Genomic DNA, 21,971 nt, shown 5'->3' on the forward strand with positions numbered 1-21,971 from the left:
TTGTCGGAGCCCGAAGGCTCGAGGCCCGAGGAGATGGGAGGGGAAGGAGGAAGGCGGGCAAGGCCCTGGAGAGTGGGAGGAATCCCCCGATTTTCCTGCCCTCGGCTCCACGGGAAGAGGGCAGGGGTTTTGGGGGGAGGTCTCTTCTGAGCCCCAGGTGCTGCCAAAGTCTGGCAATGGAGGGGTGAAGAGGTTCCCAGGCGAGTTAGAGTCAGGAGGCTTCCGGCCATCAAACGACCAGTCCTAGGCTGGGGACCCCACGGATTTCATGCACGCCCCAGCCTCTGGACTGTCCCTTGCGGAGACTAAACTGATCCCGTAGGGAGCTAGGCGGTGGCGGGAAAAGAGGGGCGTCCTCGGCGGGACGGGCCTCCGAGGGTCAGGGTCGGGGCTACCGGCTGGAGGGCGGGGAGAAGGAAGAAGAGGGTTGCGGGAGAGCTGGGCAGATCGGGTGGGGGCGTAGGGGGAGCGGCCAGAGGCAAGGCGCGGGAGAGGGAGTCCCGGCTGGGGGTCCGACGCGGAGGCGGAGGCGGGCACTGAAGGGCGGGGCGGGGAGGGGCGGCCGTCTCGACCCTCCCTGGTGGGGCCCCGCGGCCTGGGAGCCCGAGCTGGCCGAGCCGCCACCGCGGCCGGAGCTGTCCCCTAGCCAGACCCGCCGAGACGCGAGCGGCGGGAGGGAGGCGGTGGCGCGCCCGGCCCCGCCCGCCTGCCCGAGCGTCGGACGCGGCCCCGAGCCGAGCCATGGTGAGTCCCGCGTCGCAACCCGGTGTCCCCTCCGCCTTCCCGCAGCCCGCTGTGGATCGCCAGCCCCCAGCTGGGTGCCTCTCGCTCCTGCTTGGAACTCTTGAGCGCTCCTGGGACTCTCCTCCCTCCCATCCCCCCTTCTTTTCTTTGATCTGTCTGTCTGCCCCACTGTCTGGCTCTGTCCCCACTGGGTATTGCCCTCACTCCTTTCTTCCTCCTCTTCTCCGCCCCTTCCCCCAACCTCCCTTAGGTCTCTCCCTCTAATCCACACACCTCCCCTCGCCCTCCTCTGTCCCGACCTGTGCCTTCCTTTGCAGGATCTTCCCTCCCCCTCCCGGTCCCAGCTCCTTACCCGCGGGAGACCCCTGCGGGATTGGGCTGCAGCGGCCCTGGCAGGGGCCCGGGCTCGGGTCATGAGAACTGACCTGCCTGGCACCACCATTTTCCATCCCAGTCCCCAGCCCGGTGAGCCGGGCCCACCCATCCGGCCCTGGGGGACCGGCCACAGCTGTGGCTGGGCTGGGGCCAGGGACCTGGCCAAAAAGGGAAATTCCCGCGGAGAAAGAGAGGCTGCCTCAGAGTGGTGGACAGAGTGGGGAGGGGGCTCACAGTGCCCGGGGGCGTGACGCTGCCAGAGGCGACACGAGATGCGGTGCTGGGGGAGAGGAGTGCCCCCGAGCTCACGCTGCAGGGAACAGAAACACTGTCCCAGAGCATTCCCGCTGCAGAGGGGAAGGGACACCGGCAGGAGCTCCCTGCCGCGGGTTGGGGACCCTGGCAGCAGCAACTCAGGGCACAGGAAGCAGGAGGGCGCTGTTAAGGGACGTCCATGCCAACAGGAGTGGACACTATCCTGTGAACTCTCGCTCCAAAAGTACTCTCTGAAGAGTAATTGCAGGTGTGGGCACTGCCAGGGAGAGCGCCCACTGCGGGAGGGATGGGGGGGCACGGCCAACGGGGCGCTCACCGCAGGGAACGGAGGAGGGGGAGAGGCCCTGCCAGGGGGCGCTCACCGCAGGGTGGAGAGGGGGAGGAGAACAACCGGGGCTGCTCCTCTACAGAAGGAAGGGCACCCTCTGGCAGGGAGGCTGGAACAAGAAGAAAGAGGAACTGGGCCAGGGAGAGCTGACTCAGTCTCTCTGGTCTCCTCTTTGGTCCGGGCCGGCTGGAGGCCGGTCTCTGAGCTCCTGCCCGCCCCCTCCCACCCCAGACCCCTCCTCCCCTCCTGCCGCTGCCGTTTCCTGTGGCTGAGACTCTCACTCAGCCATGAGCTCACCGCCCCTAATGGGTTGCAGCTGCCTCGCAGCTCCAACTCTAGCTCCCCCTTCCAGGCCTCGGAGAGGACGGCCCACTCTGCCTCCCCACCGCCCATCTCCACCCTCCCCCCACCCACGCTCCCGGCGGTGGCCGGGTCCCCGGAACACTGGGGGGGTCTGTCTGCTCGCCCACACACCTTGGGGCCGGGTCTCTGTGCTGACGCACTGACTGTCGGTCTCCGGAGTGGCTGCCTCGCTTCTCAGACGGTCGGGACAGGCAGGCAACACTCAGGCCTGAGAGGACTTAAAGTGAAATATGCAGTATTGTCCTCAGGGCGAAGGCGGGCGGTGGGGGCGGGTTGCAATGGGGAGTAGAGAACTAGATAAACACTTCAGCGAGCTTCCCCCTTGACCCGTCACAGCAAAGAAATCTGATAAAAGGAATTTCACAGCCACCTTGAAAGACAAACAGGTTTGCAGAGGAATAGCCAGAGGGGTGGCTGTTTAGGGTATGAGATGGAGAAAGATATCCAACTGATTCACTTAGGGACACAAGTCTGGAGGAAGCAAGGCTGAGACTTTTGAGATAGTGGCTCCGGATGGAGGTTGGTGGAGAGGCCCTACAGGAATCAGAAAATATTTCAGCTCCAATACATACCAGCAAGGCCTCCTCCTCCCTTCCCTACAAGTTCCCTTTGTGACTTTTTCCTCTTTCAACTGTCCCCACCCAAGTCTTTGTAACCCAATCCCACATGCTCCGGGAATGGGTGATTGCTTTAGAGCCACTCTGGGAGAGGATGAGGGGTGCTCGAAAGACTCAAGACAGATAGCCCTTCAGTCCTCCTTCTTCCCACCCAATGAACATCTCTAGCATATGATTGTTCATGGGTGGTGGCACCTCTACTTAAGACGGGGGTCTCTGTGGGAGGCCCTGAGAAGAGGGACTGGCAGGAGGGCTGTGTAAAAGGGCTCCACCCTCCAGAGCTCTCAGCCATCAGTGACTTCCCTGATGGCCCAGGGGCCCATCTCTTCCTGAGGAGGGCCATTGCAATCCTTGCTATTTACAAGAACCAGGCGCAGCCCTAATCAAAGTCCTTCACAAGAGTCTCCTCAGATCTCCAAAGCCAGAGTCTCAGAGTATACTGCTAGGGCTGTGCACTCCGACTGGGCCAGCCCCACTCCCATCTCATTCAGCCAGCATTTCCTGTCGTCTCTCGGCACACACTCTGTATGTGATGGGGCCCCTGGGGGACACAGCCAGCCTCCAGGGGGATCTCTAGGGATCTGCAGCCTGGTCTTGTCTCTCCCAGGAGCCTGAGCCAGTAGAGGACTGTGTGCAGAGTACTTTGGCTGCCCTGTACCCACCTTTTGAGGCAACAGCCCCTACACTGTTGGGCCAGGTGTTCCAGGTGGTGGAGAGGACTTATCGAGAGGATGCGCTGAGGTACACGCTGGACTTCCTGGTGCCCGCCAAGCACCTGCTTGCCAGGGTCCAGCAGGAAGCCTGTGTGAGTGAATGCATCCCTGTTCTATCTCCCCTAAGAGCCACTACCTCACCCGAGACACCAGTCAGACTGACTAATTTCCCCTCACCCAGAGACATCGCCTCCCCTGATACTGGTCCCCCCATAGGCACGTGCCATTAGCATGCTAACACATAGACACTCATCTTCCCCAAATACTGACCCCTTAGAAACATCAGCTCCCAAAGACCCTGACCCTCCAGACCCAATTCCAGACATTCCCTCCTCATATCAAGTTTTCAAGATACTAACTCCCCCAGAAATGACTCAACAGAGTCACTTCTACAGATATAAAGAACTTCCAAGAGTCTCCGGCTCCTCCAAGACAATGGCATCTGCTGACCATGTCTTTATACTGACTCAGTTCTTACTCTCCCACTCATGGAACTGGCTTCCTGGAGAAGCTTCCCACCACCAGAAAACTGATCAGTCCCAATCCTTTCCTCTGTCACATGCACACCCCGAGATATCTCCTCCCGCTCCCCTGGGGTTATAACCCACCAGGCATAAGGCCACTCCTGCCTAGGGTAGCCCTATTCTAACTGCCCCCTCCTGCTGGTTTCATCAGCAGAGGCCTGAGCACAGCCTGCCACCTCTCTCCCCAGGCCCAGTACAGCGGTTTCCTCTTCTTCCACGAGGGCTGGCCCCTCTGCCTGCACGAGCAGGTGGTGGTGCAGCTAGCAGCACTCCCCTGGCAGCTGCTGCGCCCAGGAGACTTCTACCTGCAAGTGGTGCCCTCAGCAGCCCAAGCGCCCCGCCTGGCACTCAAGTGCCTGGCCCCAGGGGGTGGGCGAGTGCAGGAACTGCCTGTGCCCAATGAGGCTTGTGCTTACCTCTTCACACCTGAGTGGCTACAAGGCATCAATAAGGACAGGCCAACAGGTCGCCTCAGCACCTGCCTTCTGTCTGCACCGTCTGGGATTCAGCGACTGCCCTGGGCCGAGCTCATCTGCCCTCGATTTGTACACAAAGGGGGCCTCATGGTTGGACATCGGCCAAGCACACTTCCCCCAGAAGTGCCCTCCGGCCCCCCAGGGCTCCCCAGCCCTCCACTCCCTGAGGAGGCCCTGGGTACTCGGAGTCCCGGGGATGGGCACAATGCCCCTGCTGAAGGACCTGAGGGTGAGTACGTGGAGCTGCTGGAGGTGACGCTGCCTGTGAGGGGGAGCCCCACGGACGCTGACGGCTCCTCGGGCCTGTCCAGGACCCGGACGGTACCCACACGCAAGGGTGCTGGGGGGAAGGGCCGGCATCGGAGACACCGGGCGTGGATGCACCAGAAGGGCCTGGGGCCTCGGGACCAGGACGGAGCCCGCCCACCGGGTGAGGGGAGCAGCACTGGAGCCTCCCCTGCGTGTCCCCCGGGAGCCGAGGCTGAGGCTCTCCCTGAGGCAGCAGCCCTGGAGGTGTCTGAGCCCCCAGCAGAGGCGCTGGGGGAAGCCTCTGAGTTTTGCCCCCTGAGGCCAGGGGAGGTCGGAGGAGGAGCAGGCCAGGGGGCTGAAGGGCCACCCGGTACCCCTCGGAGAGCAGGCAAAGGAAACAGGAGAAAGAAGCGAGCTGCAGGCAGAGGGGCTCTTAACCGAGGAGGAGACAGTGCCCCACTGAGCCCCGGGGACAAGGAAGAGACCAGCCACCAGGAAGCCCTTGTCAGTCCGCCCCCACCAAGTGAACACGAGCTTCCAGGATGTGGCCCAGTTAAGGAGGAGCACGAAGGCTCGGGGAAGCCAGACCCTGAGCCGAGAGAGGAGCTCAAACCAGCAGACGAAGAAGAGCCTCGGCCCCCAGAAGCCTGTGGGCCTGTAGAAGAGAGGGCCAGAGAAAGAGAGCTGGAGGGGCCGAGGCTGGTACGCGTGGCAGGTGAGATGACACCGAGGCCAGTGGGGCAAGGGCCAGGGTAGGTGAGGCCTAGGGAACGGGGCTGCAGGAAGAACGGAGGTGAGGGTGGGAGCAGAGTAGCCAGACCTGTCCTCACTTCAGGCCCATAGCTCTGCCTGTGCCTGCAGGGCCCAGCAATCCAGAAGGGCTCCTGTCTGACCCCCTGGCACCATCCCCAGAGACTGTGCAGGAAGTGAAAGGGGACAGCATCCCAGAAGAGGCCACTCCAGTCTCCAGCTCTGATGACCCTGGTGTAGCTTGGGACTTAATGTCATCTGGATGTCTCATCCTGACTGGTCAGTGGGCAGCAGTGGCTGAAGGGAAAGGGGTCGAGGAAGGAGAAGCCTCCAGGGTGGGCTGGGGAGGGAGGCAGGGTGGATGGGAGGTAGCCAAGGCCTGCCCCCAGCCGGGACCATTTTGTGTCTTCAGGAGGAGTGGATCAGAGTGGGCGAGCTCTGCTGACCATTACCCCACCGTGCCCTCCTGAGGAGCCTCCACCCTCCGAAGACGTGCTGAGCACTGCTCTTCATTACCTCCACTCACTGCTCAGGTAACTGAGGCCCAGGCTGGCAGCTTGCGTACTAACCTCCTGGGTCGTGAGCACCCTGCCCTCCTCTCTCCGCAAGACATTGACCTCTAGGATATCTAACTTCTTCAACCCTCAGATTTTCAAGTCATTGCTCTCTGACCTTACCAACCCAACTTGCAGCATATCTTCATCAATCCTCAAAATCAACACTGCTGACTTTCAGTATCCTAAGATACAACCTAGTTTATCAGAACCTTGATTAGCTCATTCAACAACTCTTTCTTGAGCACCAGAACCTATTAGGCAGTATGCTAGGTGCTGGCGTTGAATTCATACCCTTCCAGAGCACAGAATTTCTAACTGTTTAATCCCTGATCCCATGACCCAGTAGCCATGTGAATATAGACTCCTAATTGCTAGGTCACTACCTCTTGGACACATGTCCGAGACTTTGACACTTTGCCCATCGCCAGGAACTAACTTCTCCTGAGGATGAGTAACATTAACACACACACACGCACACACACACATACACACACACACACACACACACACACACACACACACAACCTCTGCCCCCACAGGCCTGACCTACAGGTACTGGGGCTGTCCGTCCTGCTGGACCTTCGCAAGGCACCCGCACTGCCTCCAGCACTCATTCCTGTCCTGAGTCAACTTCAGGTAAGCAACCTCTTGAGACAAGTACTTCTTCTGGGTCCTGACTCTTCCCTAGTGGTCATTCCAGGCCACCCTGTTGCCCACAATTTAGGGTTATTCTTCTCTGCCTTCAGGACTCAGGAGACCCTCCCGTCATTCAGCGGCTGCTGCTTCTCACTCATGATGACCCTCCAACTGAACTCCATGGATTTCAGGTTTGAGCCCCTCACTCCCACCTAGTCCCCATAAGTAGTGGAGTGAGAAGAAGAGGCTGGCTGGAGCCCCAGGCCAGTCCCTGAATCCCTAGGTGCCCAGGCCAGAAACCCCCTGCCTTCACATGTCTACAGGGTGCTGAGTTGCTGTCAGAGAGTGATCTGAAAAGAGTGGCCAAGCCAGAGGAGCTGCAGTGGGACTTGGGAGGTCACAGGGACCCCTCTCCCAGCCACTGGGTAGAGACACACAAGGTAAGCTTCACCTCCCCCACTCAGGACACTGGGAGCCAGGAGTGACCCAGCAGAGGACATTCTAGGAGAGAGAGGACAGATCTGAGACATGACCAAGGGGTTGAGAAAAAGTGGTTTCCCTTCCATTTAGTTCAATAAATATTTATGGTTCACAATTCAACAAGTGTTTATGAGCAAATTCAATTCAACAAGTATTTATGAGCAAAAGACTGTGCATGTGCCCTGGGCTACCAGGGAGATGAGACGAGTATGTTAAATAGATTCTTTCTTTTTCCTTCTAGTTTTGAGATATAATTGAACAAGCACTTAACAAGTTTGAGGTGTATAACATAATGATTTGACTTACCTACGATCATGAAGTGGTTACCACTAGTTTAGTGAACAGCCATCGTCTCCTATAGATACAAAATTAAAGAAATAGGAAAAAATTTTTTTTCCTTGTAATGGGAACTCTTAGGATTTACTCTTAACAACTTTCATATATAACATACAGCAGAGTTAATTATATTAATATTTATCATGTTGTACATCACATCCCTAGTGCTTACCTGTCTTATAACTGGAAATTTGACTATCTTCATCCAATTCCCCCTCCCTCTCATCTCCTGCCTCTGGTAACCACAAATCTGATCTCTTTTTCTATGAGTTTGTTTTGTTTGTTTGTTTTTGAGGTATAATTGACCTACAACACTATGTTACTTCTTGGTACACAACATAGTGATTCAATATTTCTATGCATTTCACCATAATGTCTAGTTGTCATCTGTCACCATACAAAGATATCACATAATTATTGACTCTATTCCCCACATTGTACATTTTATACCCGTCGCTCATTTATTTTGCAACTGGAAGTTTGTATGTCTTGATCTCCCTTACCTATTTCTCTCCTCTCCTCACCCCCCTCCCCTCTGGCAACCATCCGTTTGTTCATCCGTTTGTTTCTTCTCTCTCTATAACTCTGCTTCTGTTTTTTTTTTTTTTTTTCTGCTTCTGTTTTGTTATGTTTGTTCACTTGTTTTTAAGATTCCAAATACAAGTGAAATTATACAGTATTTGTTTTTCTCTGTCTGACTTATTTCACTTAGCATAATACCCTCTAGTCCATCCATGTTGTCACAAATTCTTTTTTATGGCTGAGTAATATTCCATTGTATGTATATACCACATATTCATTTTTTATTCATTCTTTTTTATGGCTGAGTAATATTCCATTGTATGTACATACCACATATTCTTTAGCCATTCATCTATTGATGGGAACTTAAGTTGCTTCCGTAACTTGGCTATTGTAGATAATGCTGCAATTAACACAGAGATGCATATATCTTTTCTAATTAGTGTTTTCACTTTCTTGGGATAAATACCCAGGAGTGGAATTGCTGGATCGTATGGTAGTTCTATTTTTAATTTTTTGAGGAATATCCATACTGTTGTCCATAGTGGCTGCACCAATTTACATTCCCACCAACAGTGCATGAGGGTTCCCTTTTCTGCACATCCTCACCTACACTTGTTATTCTGACAGGTGTGAGGTGATATCTCATTGTGGTTTTCATTTGCATTTTCCTGATGATTAGTAATGCTGAGCATCTTTTCATGTGCCTGTTGGCCATCTGTATGTCTTCTTTGGAAAAAGGTTTATTCAGATCCTTGGCCCATTTTTTCATTGGGTTGTTTGGTTTTTTTTGATGTTGAGTTGTGTGAGTTCTTTGTATATTTTGGATATTAACCCCTTATAAGATATATCATTTGCAAATATCTTCTCCCATTCAGTAGGCAGTATTTTCATTTTGTTGATGGTTCCTTCGCTGTGCAAAAGCATTTTAGTTATATGTAGTCCCATTTGCTTATTTTTGCTTTTGTTTCCCTCGCATAAAGAGAAGTCTCAAAAAAAATATTACTGGGCTTCCCTGGTGGTGCAGTGGTTGAGAGTCCACCTACCGATGCAGGGGACACGGATTTGTGCCCCAGTCTGGGAAGATCCCACATGCCGCGGAGCGGCTGGGCTCGTGAGCCATGGCTGCTGAGCCTGTGCGTCCAGAGCCTGTGCTCCGCAATGGGAGAGGCCACAACAGTGAGAGGCCCATGTACAGCAAAAAAAATTACTAAGACAGATGTCAAAGAGTGTATTGCCTATGTTTTCTCCTAGAAGTTTTATGGTTTCAGGTCTTACATTCAAGTCTTTAATCCATTTAGAATTTATCTTTGTGCATGGTGTGAAAAAGTAGTCCAGTTTGATTCTTTTGCATGTAGCTGTCCAGTATTCCCAATACCATTTATTGCCAAGGTGGTCTTTTCCCATTGTATATTCTTGCCTCCTTTGTCATAGATTAATTGACCATATGTGTGTGGATTCATTTCTGGGTTCCCTATTCTGTTCCACTGATCTATGTGTCTGTTTTTGTGCCAGTATCATACTGTTTTGATTACTGTAGCTTTGTAGTATAGTTTGAAATCAGGGAGCATGATACCTCCCTTGACTTTGTTCTTTGTCAAGATTGTTTTGGCTATTCAGGGTCTTTTGTATTTCCATACAAATTTTATAACTATTTGTTCTAGTTCTGTGAAAAATGCCATTGATATTTTGATAGGGATTGCCTTGAATCTGTAATTGCCTTGGGTAGTATGGACATTTTAACAATAATAATTCTTCCAGTCCATAAGCACGGTATATCTCTCCAACTGTTTGTGTCATCTTCAATTTCTTTCATCACTGTGTTATAGTTTTCCAAGTACAGGTCTTTTACCTCCTTAGTTAGGTTTATTCCTAGGTATTTTATTCTTTTTGATGCAATTGTAAATGGAATTGTTTTCTTAATTTCTCTTTCTGATAGTCAAGTATTAGTGTATAAAAATGCAACAGATTTCTATATATAGATTTTGTATCCTGCAACTTTACTGAATTCATTGGTGAGATCTAGTATTTTTTGGTGGTGTCTCTAGGATTTTTTATGTATAGTATCATCTCATCTGCAAACAGTAACCATTTTACTTCTTCCTTTTCAATTTGGATGCCTTTTATTTCTTTTTCTTCTCTGATTGCTGTGGCTAGGACTTCCAAAACTATGTTGAATCAAAGTGGTGAGAGTGGGCATCCTTGTCTTATTCCTGATCTTAAAGGAAATGCTTTCAGCTTTTCATCATTGAGGATGATGTTAGCTGTGGGTTTATTGCAAGTGGCCTTTATTATGTTGAGGTATGTCCCCTCTTTACCCACCTTGTTGAGAGTTTTCATCATAAGTGGATGCTGAATATTGTGAAAAATTTTCTCCACGTCTATCAAGATGATCGTGTGATTTTTATCCTACATTTTGTTAACATGGGGTATCACGTTGATCAGTTTGCAGATGTTGAACCATCCTTGCATATCTGGAATAAATTCCACTTGATCGTGGTGTATGATTCTTTTAATGTACTGTTGGATTTGGTTTGCTGGTATTTTGTTGAGTGTTTTTACATCTATGTTTATCAGTGATATTGGCCTGTAATTTTCTCTTTTTGCAATTCTTAATATGACATTAAACAGCATATCATTTTTGGTGGATGATAAGTCCGAAACAACTGGAGAAGAGTGCAAAATAGTATCACTGGGGTTCTAGAAAGAGCTGAGAGTCAGAGAGGCTGGTTCTGGTTCCATGTGGCCTTGAGCAAGGTAATGTACCTTACTTCCGGAGATGGTGCCTTTCCGTACCTGCTCCCTGCACCAGCATTCCAGCCTCAAGATCATTGCCCTCACAGTACAGCAACTGTGACATAATCTCTGATTCTATGAATCTAAATTCTGTGAGTATTCAAGAAAAGAGGTATGAGCATGATCTGAGGCAAGTATTAAAGGGGGTCTGTAACATGGTCTCTAAGCTGTGGATCAAAGGGGAAGTGCATCTGAAGAGGCAGAGAAAAGGGTTTTATAGGGTCAAGAGCCAGTGCAGATGAGGGAAAGGAGATTCATGTTTACTAAGGTGTAAAATGTGCCAGGCCCATGATAGCTGCTTACCTACCATCATCTCTTTAAACCTTTAAATCCAGTGTGTCTTATCATGGCTTTACAGTTGAGGAAACTGAGGTTCAGGGAGGTTTCTGGACCTGCCTAAGGTCATACAATTAGTAAGCGACAAAGTCAGGAACTGAACCCAGCATTGCCCCCATAAAAGTCTCTGGGGTTGCCCCTCCTCCACCCTAGGGCTTATGCCCCTTATCCTGAACTCTGTCCCTGGACTCCATTCCTGTGTGTTTGTCTCAGGAAGTGGAAAGGTTGTGCCGCCTGTGCCGAGGTGTGCTGGGCTCTGTACGGCGAGCCATTGAGGAGCTAGAGAGAGCAGCAGATCCAGAGGGAGAGGTAGGAAATGAGATGGGACAAAAGGGGATGAGGTGGGGATGGGGCTGGGCTGAGCTGAGGACCTCCTTGTGGAACCCCAACTGTCAACTTCTCCCTGGCCCCCAGGAGGCGGCAGGAATGCCTGAGCCCCTACAGAAGGTACTGGCAGATCCCCGACTGACGGAGCTGCAGAGGGATGGGGGAGCCATCCTGATGAGGCTGCGCTCCACCCACAGCAGCAAGTACGAGGGATGGGTGTGTGGGTGCAGGTGGACATGGAGGATGGAGACACAGCAGAGGGCCGCCAATTCACCTTAGCTGCCAGATAATTCTTACTAAGCATGTATCTGGACAAGATATGCTTCTCCACTTATCTCATAACTCTCACAACATCCCTAGGTGCTAGATATGATTATCAATGGGGATTTGGAGGAGCAGAAATGTTTAATGTCTTGGCCAAGGTTGGTCAGTAAATGGAAGAGTAAGGATTCAGATCCAGGCCCATACTGTGACCCAGGATGCTGTGCCACCCCTCACTTGGGATGCAAGGATGGGATGGGGTTGCGGGGCAGGCTTGACAAAGGCAGTGGTTCATTCTGCCCCCGCTCCCTACCCAGGCTGGAGGGCCCAGGCCCAGCTACACTGTATCAGGAGGTGGACGAAGCCATTCACCAGCTCGTGCGCCTTTCCAACCTACACGTGCAACAGCAGGAGCAGCGGCAACGCTTGCACCGACTCCAGCAGGTGAGCCAGGACCTCCTCCCCCATGCTTCTTAACTCCACCTGGGGGCCTGGCCTCCAGCACCCTTTTCCCACTGATAACTTACAGCTGATGGTGTTCTCCTAACCTGGCTTGGTCCCACGGCCCTCCCTCTCTCCTCATCTCCCCTGGAAGTTGATCACGGTCAGTGTGAGATTCAACAAGAGGGAGATAGCATCTCAGCACCCGCAAAGAAGAGAAGCCAGATCTCCCCCTCCCACTGCTGATGTTTGATCAAGGATCCTTAGAGATTGTGAGAGATGCTTAGGTGCCCTAGGGGATTCTGGGAAGAGCCGACTGATTCTGAGTTCCTACCTCCTTAGCTTAAAAGCAACAAATGTCTATCGATACCAGCTCCCCCCACCCCTTATGCAATGTCATCCCCAAACCTGGGGACGGAAAGGTCCCATCTCCCTCCACCTTGGAAGGAGAGGACAATGGAAACTGCTAAAGGACTTGGAAACCAAGGCCCCTTTGTGGGAAAGATTCAGGAATAAAGCTGGCTTCTCTGAGCCTTGATTCTTTTCTCCTGGGGTTAAGAACTCCATAGGGATTTGCTCTCCACCCTACCTTGTGGGATAGCAGGGGCACTGCAATCTGATTGCTCCTCCATAGCTCCTAAGTGTGGTAAGTGAACACCTCGTGGACCTGCATGTGGCCTCAGGGGAAAGGTCATCTCAGGGTCAGTGTTAAAGTAGGGTGGGGGCAGGGCTCTCTGTTCCTGAGATTTCTGCGTATTTAGCTTCCTCCATCCCAACATCCAAAGGTTTGTATCTCCTGTTTGTTTATTAGCTGTTTTCCCACTGTGTAAAAACTATTAGCACACAGGATTTGGAGTCTAAAGTGTTCAGCTTGAGTTCTTCTCTGCTAGGAGTGAGATATTGGACGAGTCTGGAAGCATCTCTGAGTTCCCAAGTCCTCATCTGCAGAATGGGGGTGATAGTAAGGCTTACTTCACAAGGGTGTTCGGGTGATCAAATGATTTCAGCAAAGGACTGTAGAAGTGTTTATTGTTGGCATGGGTTATTGGGAACATTCTCAAACTTCCCGTCCTCAGGCTGTCTCGCCCCAGATTCCAACCTTTCTTCAGAGGGAAGAATTACCATCCCTTTTTGGTCAGATATCCCAGAACCAACACGAGAGTCCCTAGAGCCCCATAATAGGCAACTGGAGCTACACACACACACACACACACACACACACACACACACACACGCACCTGGGGTGTCTCTCCAAGCCTGGTCCCTGTCACTAGGCTCTATGAATGTGAAATTTCTCCTGGCCCTCGTGCCTCTGGCTCACCCCAGTTTCATCTATTTCACCTGGAGGCATAGCCCTGGAACCCTAGCATGCCTCTCTCAGTGCTTCCTGCCAGCCCAGCCTCCCCTTCAACTGGTGTTTACAAAGATGGCTTACTCACTTTACTTGACCCTTGTGGAAACTACCACCATTCCCTGTTATCATTTTCACTTTACAGCTGAGATGAAATGGTTTCCCCCAAGGTTCTACAGGGTGGGGCGGTGGGGTCAGAGCTGGATCTCAGCTTTCCTTTCCACTGCACGGCCCCTTCTTCCTCATGGCCCTGCTCTCCCACCCTGTCTGCCCCAGGTGCTGCAGTGGCTCTCAGGCCCGGGGGAGGAGCAGCTGGTGAGCTTTGCTGTGCCCGGGGACTCCCTGTCTGCCCTGCAGGAGACAGAGCTACGATTCCGGGCTTTCAGTGCTGAGGTTCAGGTGAGAAGCGGGAGAGGGGCAGGTGAGAGGAAACACGCGGGGAGGGAAGGGGAGACTGACTGGACTGAGGGCCAGGTCTGAGAGCAGCCTCCCTTCTCCAGGAGCACCTGGCTCAGGCGAGGGAGGCCCTGGCCCTGGAGGAGGACCCTGCCTCCCAGAAGGTTCTGGATATCTTTGAACAGCGCCTGGAGCAGGTTGAGAGTGGCCTCCACCGGGCTCTGCGGCTACAGCGCTTCTTCCAGCAGGTATGTGCTGAGCCTCTTCCTTCTATGCCCACCACTGCCTTTCTTCTGCCTGGAGAAGCTGATCGGGTAGTTGTTAGAAGCAGGGACTTAGGAGGCCGTCTCCTGGGCTTTGACTCTTGGCTCTGCCACCTACCTGATGCATGACTTGGGACAGGATACTAAACCTGAGTGTGCCTCGTGGCACCTACATTACAGGGCTGAGTGAGGATTACGTAAGCAGTATGTAACAGGTACTTAGCACAGAGTCTGCCACTTGTAAATTCTGTGTAAGTATCGGCCATCCTTTCGTCTAGGCCCCTCTGTCTCCATACCAGCTCAGAGTGACACGCTAGGCCATGATGCCGGGACAGTGAGGGGAGGTGTTCTAAGAGGACTGGGGTGTGGTGGGCCTTGGGAAGCCATCAGCGAAGGAGGACAGGAGCTGTCATTGGGCAGTGTGTGGGAGTGGGCTACTCCTTCCCCTCGCCACTCCCCACCCCTTTGGTCTTGTAGGCACATGAATGGGTGGACGAAGGTTCCACGAGGCTAGCAGGAGCTGGGCCGGGGCGGGAAGCAGTGCTGGCAGCCCTGGCCCTGCGGCGCACCCCGGAGCCCAGCGCTGGCACCTTCCAGGAGATGCGGGCCCTGGCCCTGGACCTGGGCAGCCCGGCGGCTCTGCGAGAGTGGGGCCGCTGCCGGGCCCGCTGCCAAGAGCTGGAGAAGAGGGTTCAGCAACAGCTGGGAGCGGAGGCGAGTCCACGGGGCCACCGGCGACGACGGGCAGACAGTGCCAGCAGTGGAGGGGCTCAGCGGGGCTCCCACAGCCCCTCACCCAGCCTCCGTTCCCTGCTGCTCCCCAGCAGTCCCGGGCCGCGGGCAGCCCCGTCCCACTGCTCCCTGGCGCCCTGTGGGGAGGACTATGAAGACGAGGGCCCCAAGCTGGCTCCGGAAGCAGAGGGCAGACCGCCGAGGACCGTGCTGATCCGAGGCCTGGAGGTCACCAGTACGGAGGTGGTAGACAGGACGTGCTCACCCCGGGAACACGTGCTGCTGGGCCGGGCCGGGGGCCCAGAAGGGCCCTGGGGAGTAGGCACCCCCCGGATGGAGCGCAAGCGAAGCATCAGGTGAGAGCCCAGCCCAGCTGGTGCCCAAGAGGCAGGCCCAGCTGGCCCGCAGGAAAAGAATATGATACTGTTGGCATGTTCCTCCCATGCCACAACCTCCCCTGTCACTCCCCGTTGTACCTGCAGCGCCCAGCAGCGTCTGGTGTCTGAGCTGATTGCCTGTGAGCAGGAGTACGTGGCCACCTTGAGTGAGCCAGTGCCACCCGCTGGGCCTGAGCTGACCCCTGAACTGCGGGGCACCTGGGCCGCGGCCCTGAGCGCCCGGGAGAGGCTCCGCAGTTTCCACCGGACACACTTTCTGCGGGAGCTTCAGGGCTGCGCCACCCACCCCCTGCGCATTGGGGCCTGCTTCCTTCGCCATGTGAGTCAGCCTCTGAAACTCCTTCCAGGGCTTCTCCCTTCACATGTCTCAGCCCCATCTGCTTGTCCCTCCTCAGTATCCGCCCCCCGACCCCACCCACCACCAGAACGTGTGGCCCCAAATGCCAGCGCCTACTGCCGTTTGCTGGGCTCCTGGATCCACTCAGCTCATGTGTCCCCGACGTCCAGTGCTGCCCGGCCTTCGCTCTCTCCACGGGAGCCTGTCATTCCCCAAGCAGACTGAGTGTTCCCTGGTGGCCTGTCCCTCCTTCGGGCTGTACAGGATGTGGAGGAGGAAAGGGAGAGGCTTGTCTGCAGGGCCTCATTGGACATGACTTACCGCTTCCCTACCGGCACAGGGGGACCAGTTCAGCCTTTACGCCCACTATGTGAAGCACCGGCATAAACTGGAGAATGGTCTGGCTGCCCTCAGTCCCCCAACCAAGGTAACTTTTTCTCCAACCCTCATGAGAAGGGGAGGGGCCAGGAAGACCTAAAATCCACCCAACCTCAAAATCTCTCAGGGAAAAAAAGCTTTCCTGGATATACCCAGGAATGTCACCTACCAATAATCTCCCAGAATTGCTGAGGGTGGGACGAGCACTGGACTGGAAGCCAGGTGAACCCGGGTTCTTATCCAACCCACCTGAGGACTTTGGGCAATAGTATTGATTCCTCTGGGCCGCTGTTTCTTCATCTAGTGAATGGTGGCAGTATTCACTATAGCTAACTAAGAGAGTGCTGTGAGGGTCAAAAGGCCTCACATCAAAAGATGTGAAAGTGATTTCAAAAGTTAAAAGCCAGAGAATATAAGGGATTACTTGTATTCCTCTTCCACTCTCCCTCAAGATATAGAGGACAGCTGAATCTCCTGCAGCCCTCCTGTCTCCTTTCTTTCTGGGGGAAGGTTTTTCGCCTTACCTTTGGGTGTATCTGGGCTTGACCTACCCCTAAAAACCCGGAGTACCACGCATCTTCCCCGAAGGGCTCAGACCCGAACAGCTCCAGCCCCTCCCCTCATTCCTATCTATTTCCACCCCAAACTAGGGCACCATGGAAGGGGGCCCTCATCTGCCCCGGGCCCTGCAGCAGCCTCTGGAGCAGCTGGCCAGGTATGGGCGGCTCCTGGAGGAGCTCCTAAGGGAAGCTGGGCCTGAACCAAGTTCTGAGCGCCAGGCCCTTGGGGCTGCCATGCAACTGCTCCGGGAACAAGAGACCCGCGGCAAAGACCTGCTGGCTGTGGAGGCGGTGCGTGGCTGCGAGGTGAGGCCGTGGCTCCAGACACTCCAGCTCGGGCCGCCTAGCCTTGTAGCCTCAGAAGCAGTGTGGGCTGGTGACCAGAAAACTAGACTCAAGGTCAGAGGGCTCCAGGCTGTAATTTCTAACCAGCTGGATAGCTTTGGTCAAGTCACTGAACTTCACTGGGGCTCAATTTCCTCGTCTATAGATAAAGAAGCTATGTCCTGCCCAACATCCTGTGACCCTTTATCTGTCTGTGCTTTCCTACTCCTTTCCTAATTCTTCTATCTATCCTGCACTTCATCCTGTATCTCAACATTCAACATATACCTTATTCTCCTCTCCTAAGTCTCTTACCAGTCCTGAGGTTCCAGAACAGGTTGGAAACCTACCTCCTCTAGGATAGACCTCTTTCCCCTTCAGTTCTTTGCTGATTTGATTCTCTTCCTGGGGCAAAATGGTGCTTTGGTCCCCAACATGCAAAGGCTTACCCATTGGAGGCTATAAACCCTACTGTGTGATGTACCTTCTATCTTCAGAGGCAGGGCTGTGCTGCTGGGCCAGGTGTGCTGTGCATGGTGACCAGTGGATGGATTCTAGGCCAAGGGCTTCCCTGATTTCCTGACTCTGCCTGAGAACCAGTGCATTCGGCCCCTGGCCCTATAAATCCCATTTTGACTCCCCGTAAAATATACACAAAGGGCTCCGGGGCCAATGACCTTTCCTTTTGCTTTTCCCAGATAGATCTGAAGGAGCAGGGACAACTCCTGCACCGGGACCCTTTCACAGTCATCTGTGGCCGGAAAAAGTGCCTTCGCCACGTCTTTCTCTTTGAGCATCTCCTCCTGTTCAGCAAGCTCAAGGGCCCTGAGGGGGGGTCAGAGACCTTTGTTTATAAGCAGGCCTTTAAGGTACGATGCCTGGGGGTGGGGTGGGGCTGGGAAACCATGGGGATGGGACAGGGAGTCATGCTCTTCTTGGGAACGCAGGGTGTTCTGGAAATTCAATCCCAACCCAGGTTCAGAATCTATATCATCTAGAACAGGCTTTGGCCTGTAATCAAACATCAGGTTAGGGTGTCGAGGTGACAGAAGTCCCTGTCATTGGTCTCCTCCATGGGGTTCTCCTTATTTATGCAGGGGATTCATGAGGCATTCCAAACCAGAAGCGGGGAGGATCTTTCCCATTAAGAACACACATGCTTTCTGAGTTAGGGATGGTCCCTGGGGGAGGAAGAGAAAGGACACTATAAATATAGCTTAACTTGACGGAACTGAGGAACCCAAGAGGTGGGAGGCCTTGCTTTAGGGAAACAGCCTTGATATCCAGATAAACATCAATAGCGGCCTCGTCCCAGATCAGGTGCTGTGGCATGACTCTTAAGAGTTTCTGACTTTGTCCCCCTACACTAGTTCCAGCAGAGTCCAGTATAGAGAAAAAAGCCTAAGTTTGGAATAACATAGCCATGAGTTTGAACTCTTTCTCCGATAAGCTATGATAAGCCCTTGGACAAGTTGCTTTGTGTGTCTGGGCACCACCCTTCTGTAAATCGTGCTTGTTATAAAGACTAAATGCAGAGCACTTGGCGCACCGTAGGTGTTGAGCAAACATTTACTAAGCATCTACCAGATGCCAGGCTAAGTGTAGTGCTTTTCCACGTGGTACCATCTAGCCAGAATGCACTCCGTCTTCACCCACTCTCCTCCGCTTTTTCTCAGACTGCTGACATGGGGCTAACAGAAAACATCGGGGACAGTGGGCTCTGCTTTGAGCTGTGGTTTCGGCGGCGGCGTGCACGAGAGGCGTACACTCTGCAAGCAGCCTCACCAGAGATCAAACTCAAGTGGACGAGTTCTATTGCCCAGCTGCTGTGGAGACAGGCGGCCCACAACAAGGGTACCAGGCAGAGCTGGGAGAGGGTGTGCTTGGGATCAAGGTTATGGCAGGTTAGCTGGAGAGTGTGGGGAGTGCCCAGGGGAAAGAGGGTGTAGGATGGAGAATGACGTATGAGAAGATTGAAGATCTGACGTGAGAGAGATTGCTGAGACAGAACTTAATCTAAGGTGCACTAAAAGGAAAGAGGAAGCTAGCAGATTTCAGGGAGGCAAGTGCAAACGGTTGGGCAAAAGAGAGTGAGAGGGTGCTCACCAGACCTGCCTTCCAGAACTTGATTGCCGTGTTACCAAGACTAGTTTGTTTGTTTTGTTTTGGGGGGTCTTTTGCTAGTTTTTGTTTTTAATTCTCTGAACCTCATTCCACTAATCTGAAAAATGGAAAGTAACATCTACATCTTGGTACGATAGGAAGGATTAAATAAGGTGATATATATGGAAGCACTTGATAAACTGTAAAGGTATGTAAAAACATGAGTTTTGCTCTTAACGCCCAAGATAAAGGGAAGAAGGTATTAGAAGAGAAGTTGGGGGTTTCCCTGGTGGCGCAGAGGTTGAGAGTCCGCCTGCCGATGCAGAGGACACGGGTTCGTGCCCCGGTCCAGGAAGATCCCACATGCCCCGGAGTGGCTGGGCCCGTGAGCCATGGCCGCTAAGCCTGTGTGTCCGGAGCCTGTGCTCCGCAACGGGAGAGGCCACAACAGTGAGAGGCCCGCATACCACAAAAAAAAAAAAAAAAAAAAAAAAAAAAAAGAAGTTGGGAAGCCGGAATGACAAATGGGCAGGATGCAACATATAGGATAGAAGAGACAGAAGTCTGAGGGGGAAGTCGAGGACACGATCACCATCCATGTTATAACAGTCAACAGGAAGAGTAACGAGACACCAGAGGAATGAGAGGGAGGAATGAGAGTTGGGAAGGAGCAAAGAAGTTGGTAACAGGGTCTCTGTTCCCTAGAGCTCCGAGTGCAGCAGATGGTCTCCATGGGCATTGGGAATAAACCCTTCCTGGACATCAAAGCCCTTGGGGAGCGGACGCTGAGTGCCCTGCTCACTGGAAGAGGTGAGGGCCACAGTGCTGGGGGTGGGGGGTGGCCTCCAGCAGTCAAGACCTTGAGAGTGAAAGCACAGTGAGGAGGCATGGTGAAAAATGAGGAAAGGTCATGAGTGGATATGTCTTCCCAGAAACTGTGGGAGTGACTGGGAGGCCCTCTATGAGCTCAGGGTCATTTCAGGGAGCCAGGAGGGCTTTCCCACACCAGCACCCCACCCCTCCACCCCCCGCTCTCTGCAGCCGCCCGCACCCGGGCCTCGGTGGCCGTGTCATCTTTTGAGCATGCCGGCCCCTCCCTTCCCGGTCTTTCCCCGGGAGCCTGTTCCCTGCCTGCCCGCGTCGAGGAGGAGGCCTGGGATCTGGACGTCAAGCAAATTTCCCTGGGTGAGGCACCTCTCAAGGGGTGGCTCCCAACAGCTGGGTCATCATGGTGATGTTCAGGCTGCTTGCTGCTGAGCAATTCCTTTCTCTAGCCAAGGGGCCCAGCTGCCATGACAACTATGTACAGCTTCCCCATTGCTAAAAGAGCCTTCCATCTGGTTGCTAGGGTAATGCTTACAGCAGCCTGTTGCTAAGAAGCACTTCCTCTGTACCTCTCTCTCTCTAGCCCTCCTTGGGTTTCTATGGAAACTGCTTCAGCTTCCTGTTGTACCCTCCTGGTTCACCACGGCAATCCTTATAGTTTCCTGTCGCTTCCTCTCTGGTTGCTCTAATGATGCTGCTGACAGTTTCCTGCCTCTTGGTAGGGGGGTTCTCTTGCAACTGGATTGCTATGGTGACTTACAGCTTCCTGTTGCTCTGGAGCTTTTTCTTCCCTGATGGAGCAGCTTGGTTACTTAAGGTAATCTAGAGGGGTTCTATACCCTGCTCTCACCCTAGCTTCCCCTCCAGCCCCAGAAACATTTGCCTCTTCTGGAGATGTGTCCCCAGGACCAAGAAACAGTCCCAGCCTGCAACGCCCACACCCTGGGAGCAGCACTCCCATCCTGGCCAGTGGAGGGATCTTAGGGCTTTCCCGCCAGGTAAGTCCTTGCGATAGGGCTGAGAATGGGGTAGTCTCTTCGGACACTTTCTGGGTGGGCTCTTCTGATCATTCAACCCATGAGGGGCAGGGGGACCAGTGAGCCTGTGCTCCCAGCAAGGCTACAGGTTGGAGGGATGTATTGTCCAGTCTGCCCTTCTCCTCTTCCCCAGGCCTGGCTGAGAGGGCTCAAGGTCAGAAGTGAATCTTTAATCCAACAGCCTAGACTTGGATTAAATCAGCAAAATTCAGGAACGCTGGGGAGGAAAGAGCGGTGAACTAATTGACAGGCTTGGGAGAGACAGAAAGGTTATATAACCTCTCTATATAAGAGGTCATTTCTTATCCTTTAAATTCACTGCAGTTTCTCTTCCCTCAGAGTCATGCCCGAGCCCTGAGTGACCCCACCACACCTCTGTGACTGGTGAGTTGGTACCCGCTTTCTACCACATCCTACAGCCTTCCCTCTTCCCTTCCCCAGCGGCTTGGGAGTCAGCTTCTTTTCTCTCCCAACCCATCTTCCCTTTTCCTTCCTGGCTTCTAGAGAAGATCCGGAATTTGGCTACAGCCCCTCCTCTCAGCACGCTTTGGGCTGGGATGCTGGGGGGACATAGTGGAGGACTGGAAGAGCATTGAATTCCTTCCCTCTGCTTCTTGGACAGAAAGGAGGTCAAAGGACCAGTGTGTTTCCCTGCTACTGCTGTCTCTAGCTCTCCCCAGCCAGGTGCCTTCCTGCAGGAACCAGAGTGTCCACACTTGCTTGCCTTCATACCCTGGAGGTGGGGAAATTATCCCTCATCCAGTCCTTCCCCATCCGGGGCCACTGCATACTCCCAAGACACCGCTCCATGTCAGCCCTTCCCCGACAGCCTGTGTTCGCCCCTTCGTCCTGCCCCCTGACCCTCCTTGAGAAGACTCATCTCTGCCAGTTCCTGGTGACTCCATTCTGGGGTGTCATAGGAAACGGAGCTATGCAAACCATTATAGAAGGGTGGGCTAGGGAACTGCAAACTTTATATATGTAATAACTATTATTTTAATACTATTGTTATATTAAATATATTTACTCACGCTTTGTCTCGGAAGAGCTAGAGCAGACCTCAGGGTTGAGGTGATACCACTAACTTGAGCACTTCCGCTCACCCAACCATTAACTAGAACACAGAAAATAAAACCAAGGCTGCAAGGTACCCTGTACCC

General features: G+C 53.3%; 1 protein-coding gene across 6 annotated transcripts; it reads left to right on the forward strand.

Moving 5' to 3' along the window:
* The first annotated feature begins 472 nt into the window (after positions 1-472).
* ARHGEF40 (Rho guanine nucleotide exchange factor 40) lies at positions 473-21,842 on the forward strand. Of its 6 annotated transcripts, none has more exons than XM_032621364.1 (24): positions 473-744; positions 3,311-3,508; positions 4,129-5,380; positions 5,527-5,694; positions 5,828-5,948; positions 6,512-6,608; positions 6,719-6,799; positions 6,932-7,048; positions 11,292-11,387; positions 11,493-11,608; positions 11,984-12,110; positions 13,735-13,857; positions 13,959-14,102; positions 14,595-15,205; positions 15,332-15,566; positions 15,925-16,011; positions 16,613-16,828; positions 17,545-17,715; positions 18,523-18,700; positions 19,655-19,759; positions 19,991-20,134; positions 20,642-20,772; positions 21,151-21,195; positions 21,316-21,842. In XM_032621364.1, exons 1-23 carry the CDS (start codon positions 742-744, stop codon positions 21,190-21,192), a joined length of 4,563 nt encoding a protein of 1,520 aa, XP_032477255.1. In that variant the 5' UTR covers positions 473-741; the 3' UTR covers positions 21,193-21,195; positions 21,316-21,842. The 6 variants fall into 6 exon arrangements, with proteins under 6 accessions (XP_032477255.1, XP_032477256.1, XP_032477254.1 ...); XM_032621365.1 differs by having other exon boundaries at positions 21,434-21,842; XM_032621363.1 differs by having other exon boundaries at positions 479-744; positions 20,630-20,772; positions 21,434-21,842.
* Positions 21,843-21,971: the final 129 nt, after the last annotated feature.

This window comes from Phocoena sinus, chromosome 2, assembly GCF_008692025.1.
Source record: "Phocoena sinus isolate mPhoSin1 chromosome 2, mPhoSin1.pri, whole genome shotgun sequence".
Taxonomy (NCBI): domain Eukaryota; kingdom Metazoa; phylum Chordata; class Mammalia; order Artiodactyla; family Phocoenidae; genus Phocoena; species Phocoena sinus.

Coding starts and splice junctions, on each gene's coding strand:
- ARHGEF40 (XM_032621363.1), top strand. Junction 3,509..4,128: donor GGGTCCAGCAGGAAGCCTGT/GTGAGTGAATGC, acceptor CTCTCTCCCCAG/GCCCAGTACAGCGGTTTCCT. Junction 17,716..18,522: donor TTTATAAGCAGGCCTTTAAG/GTACGATGCCTG, acceptor GCTTTTTCTCAG/ACTGCTGACATGGGGCTAAC.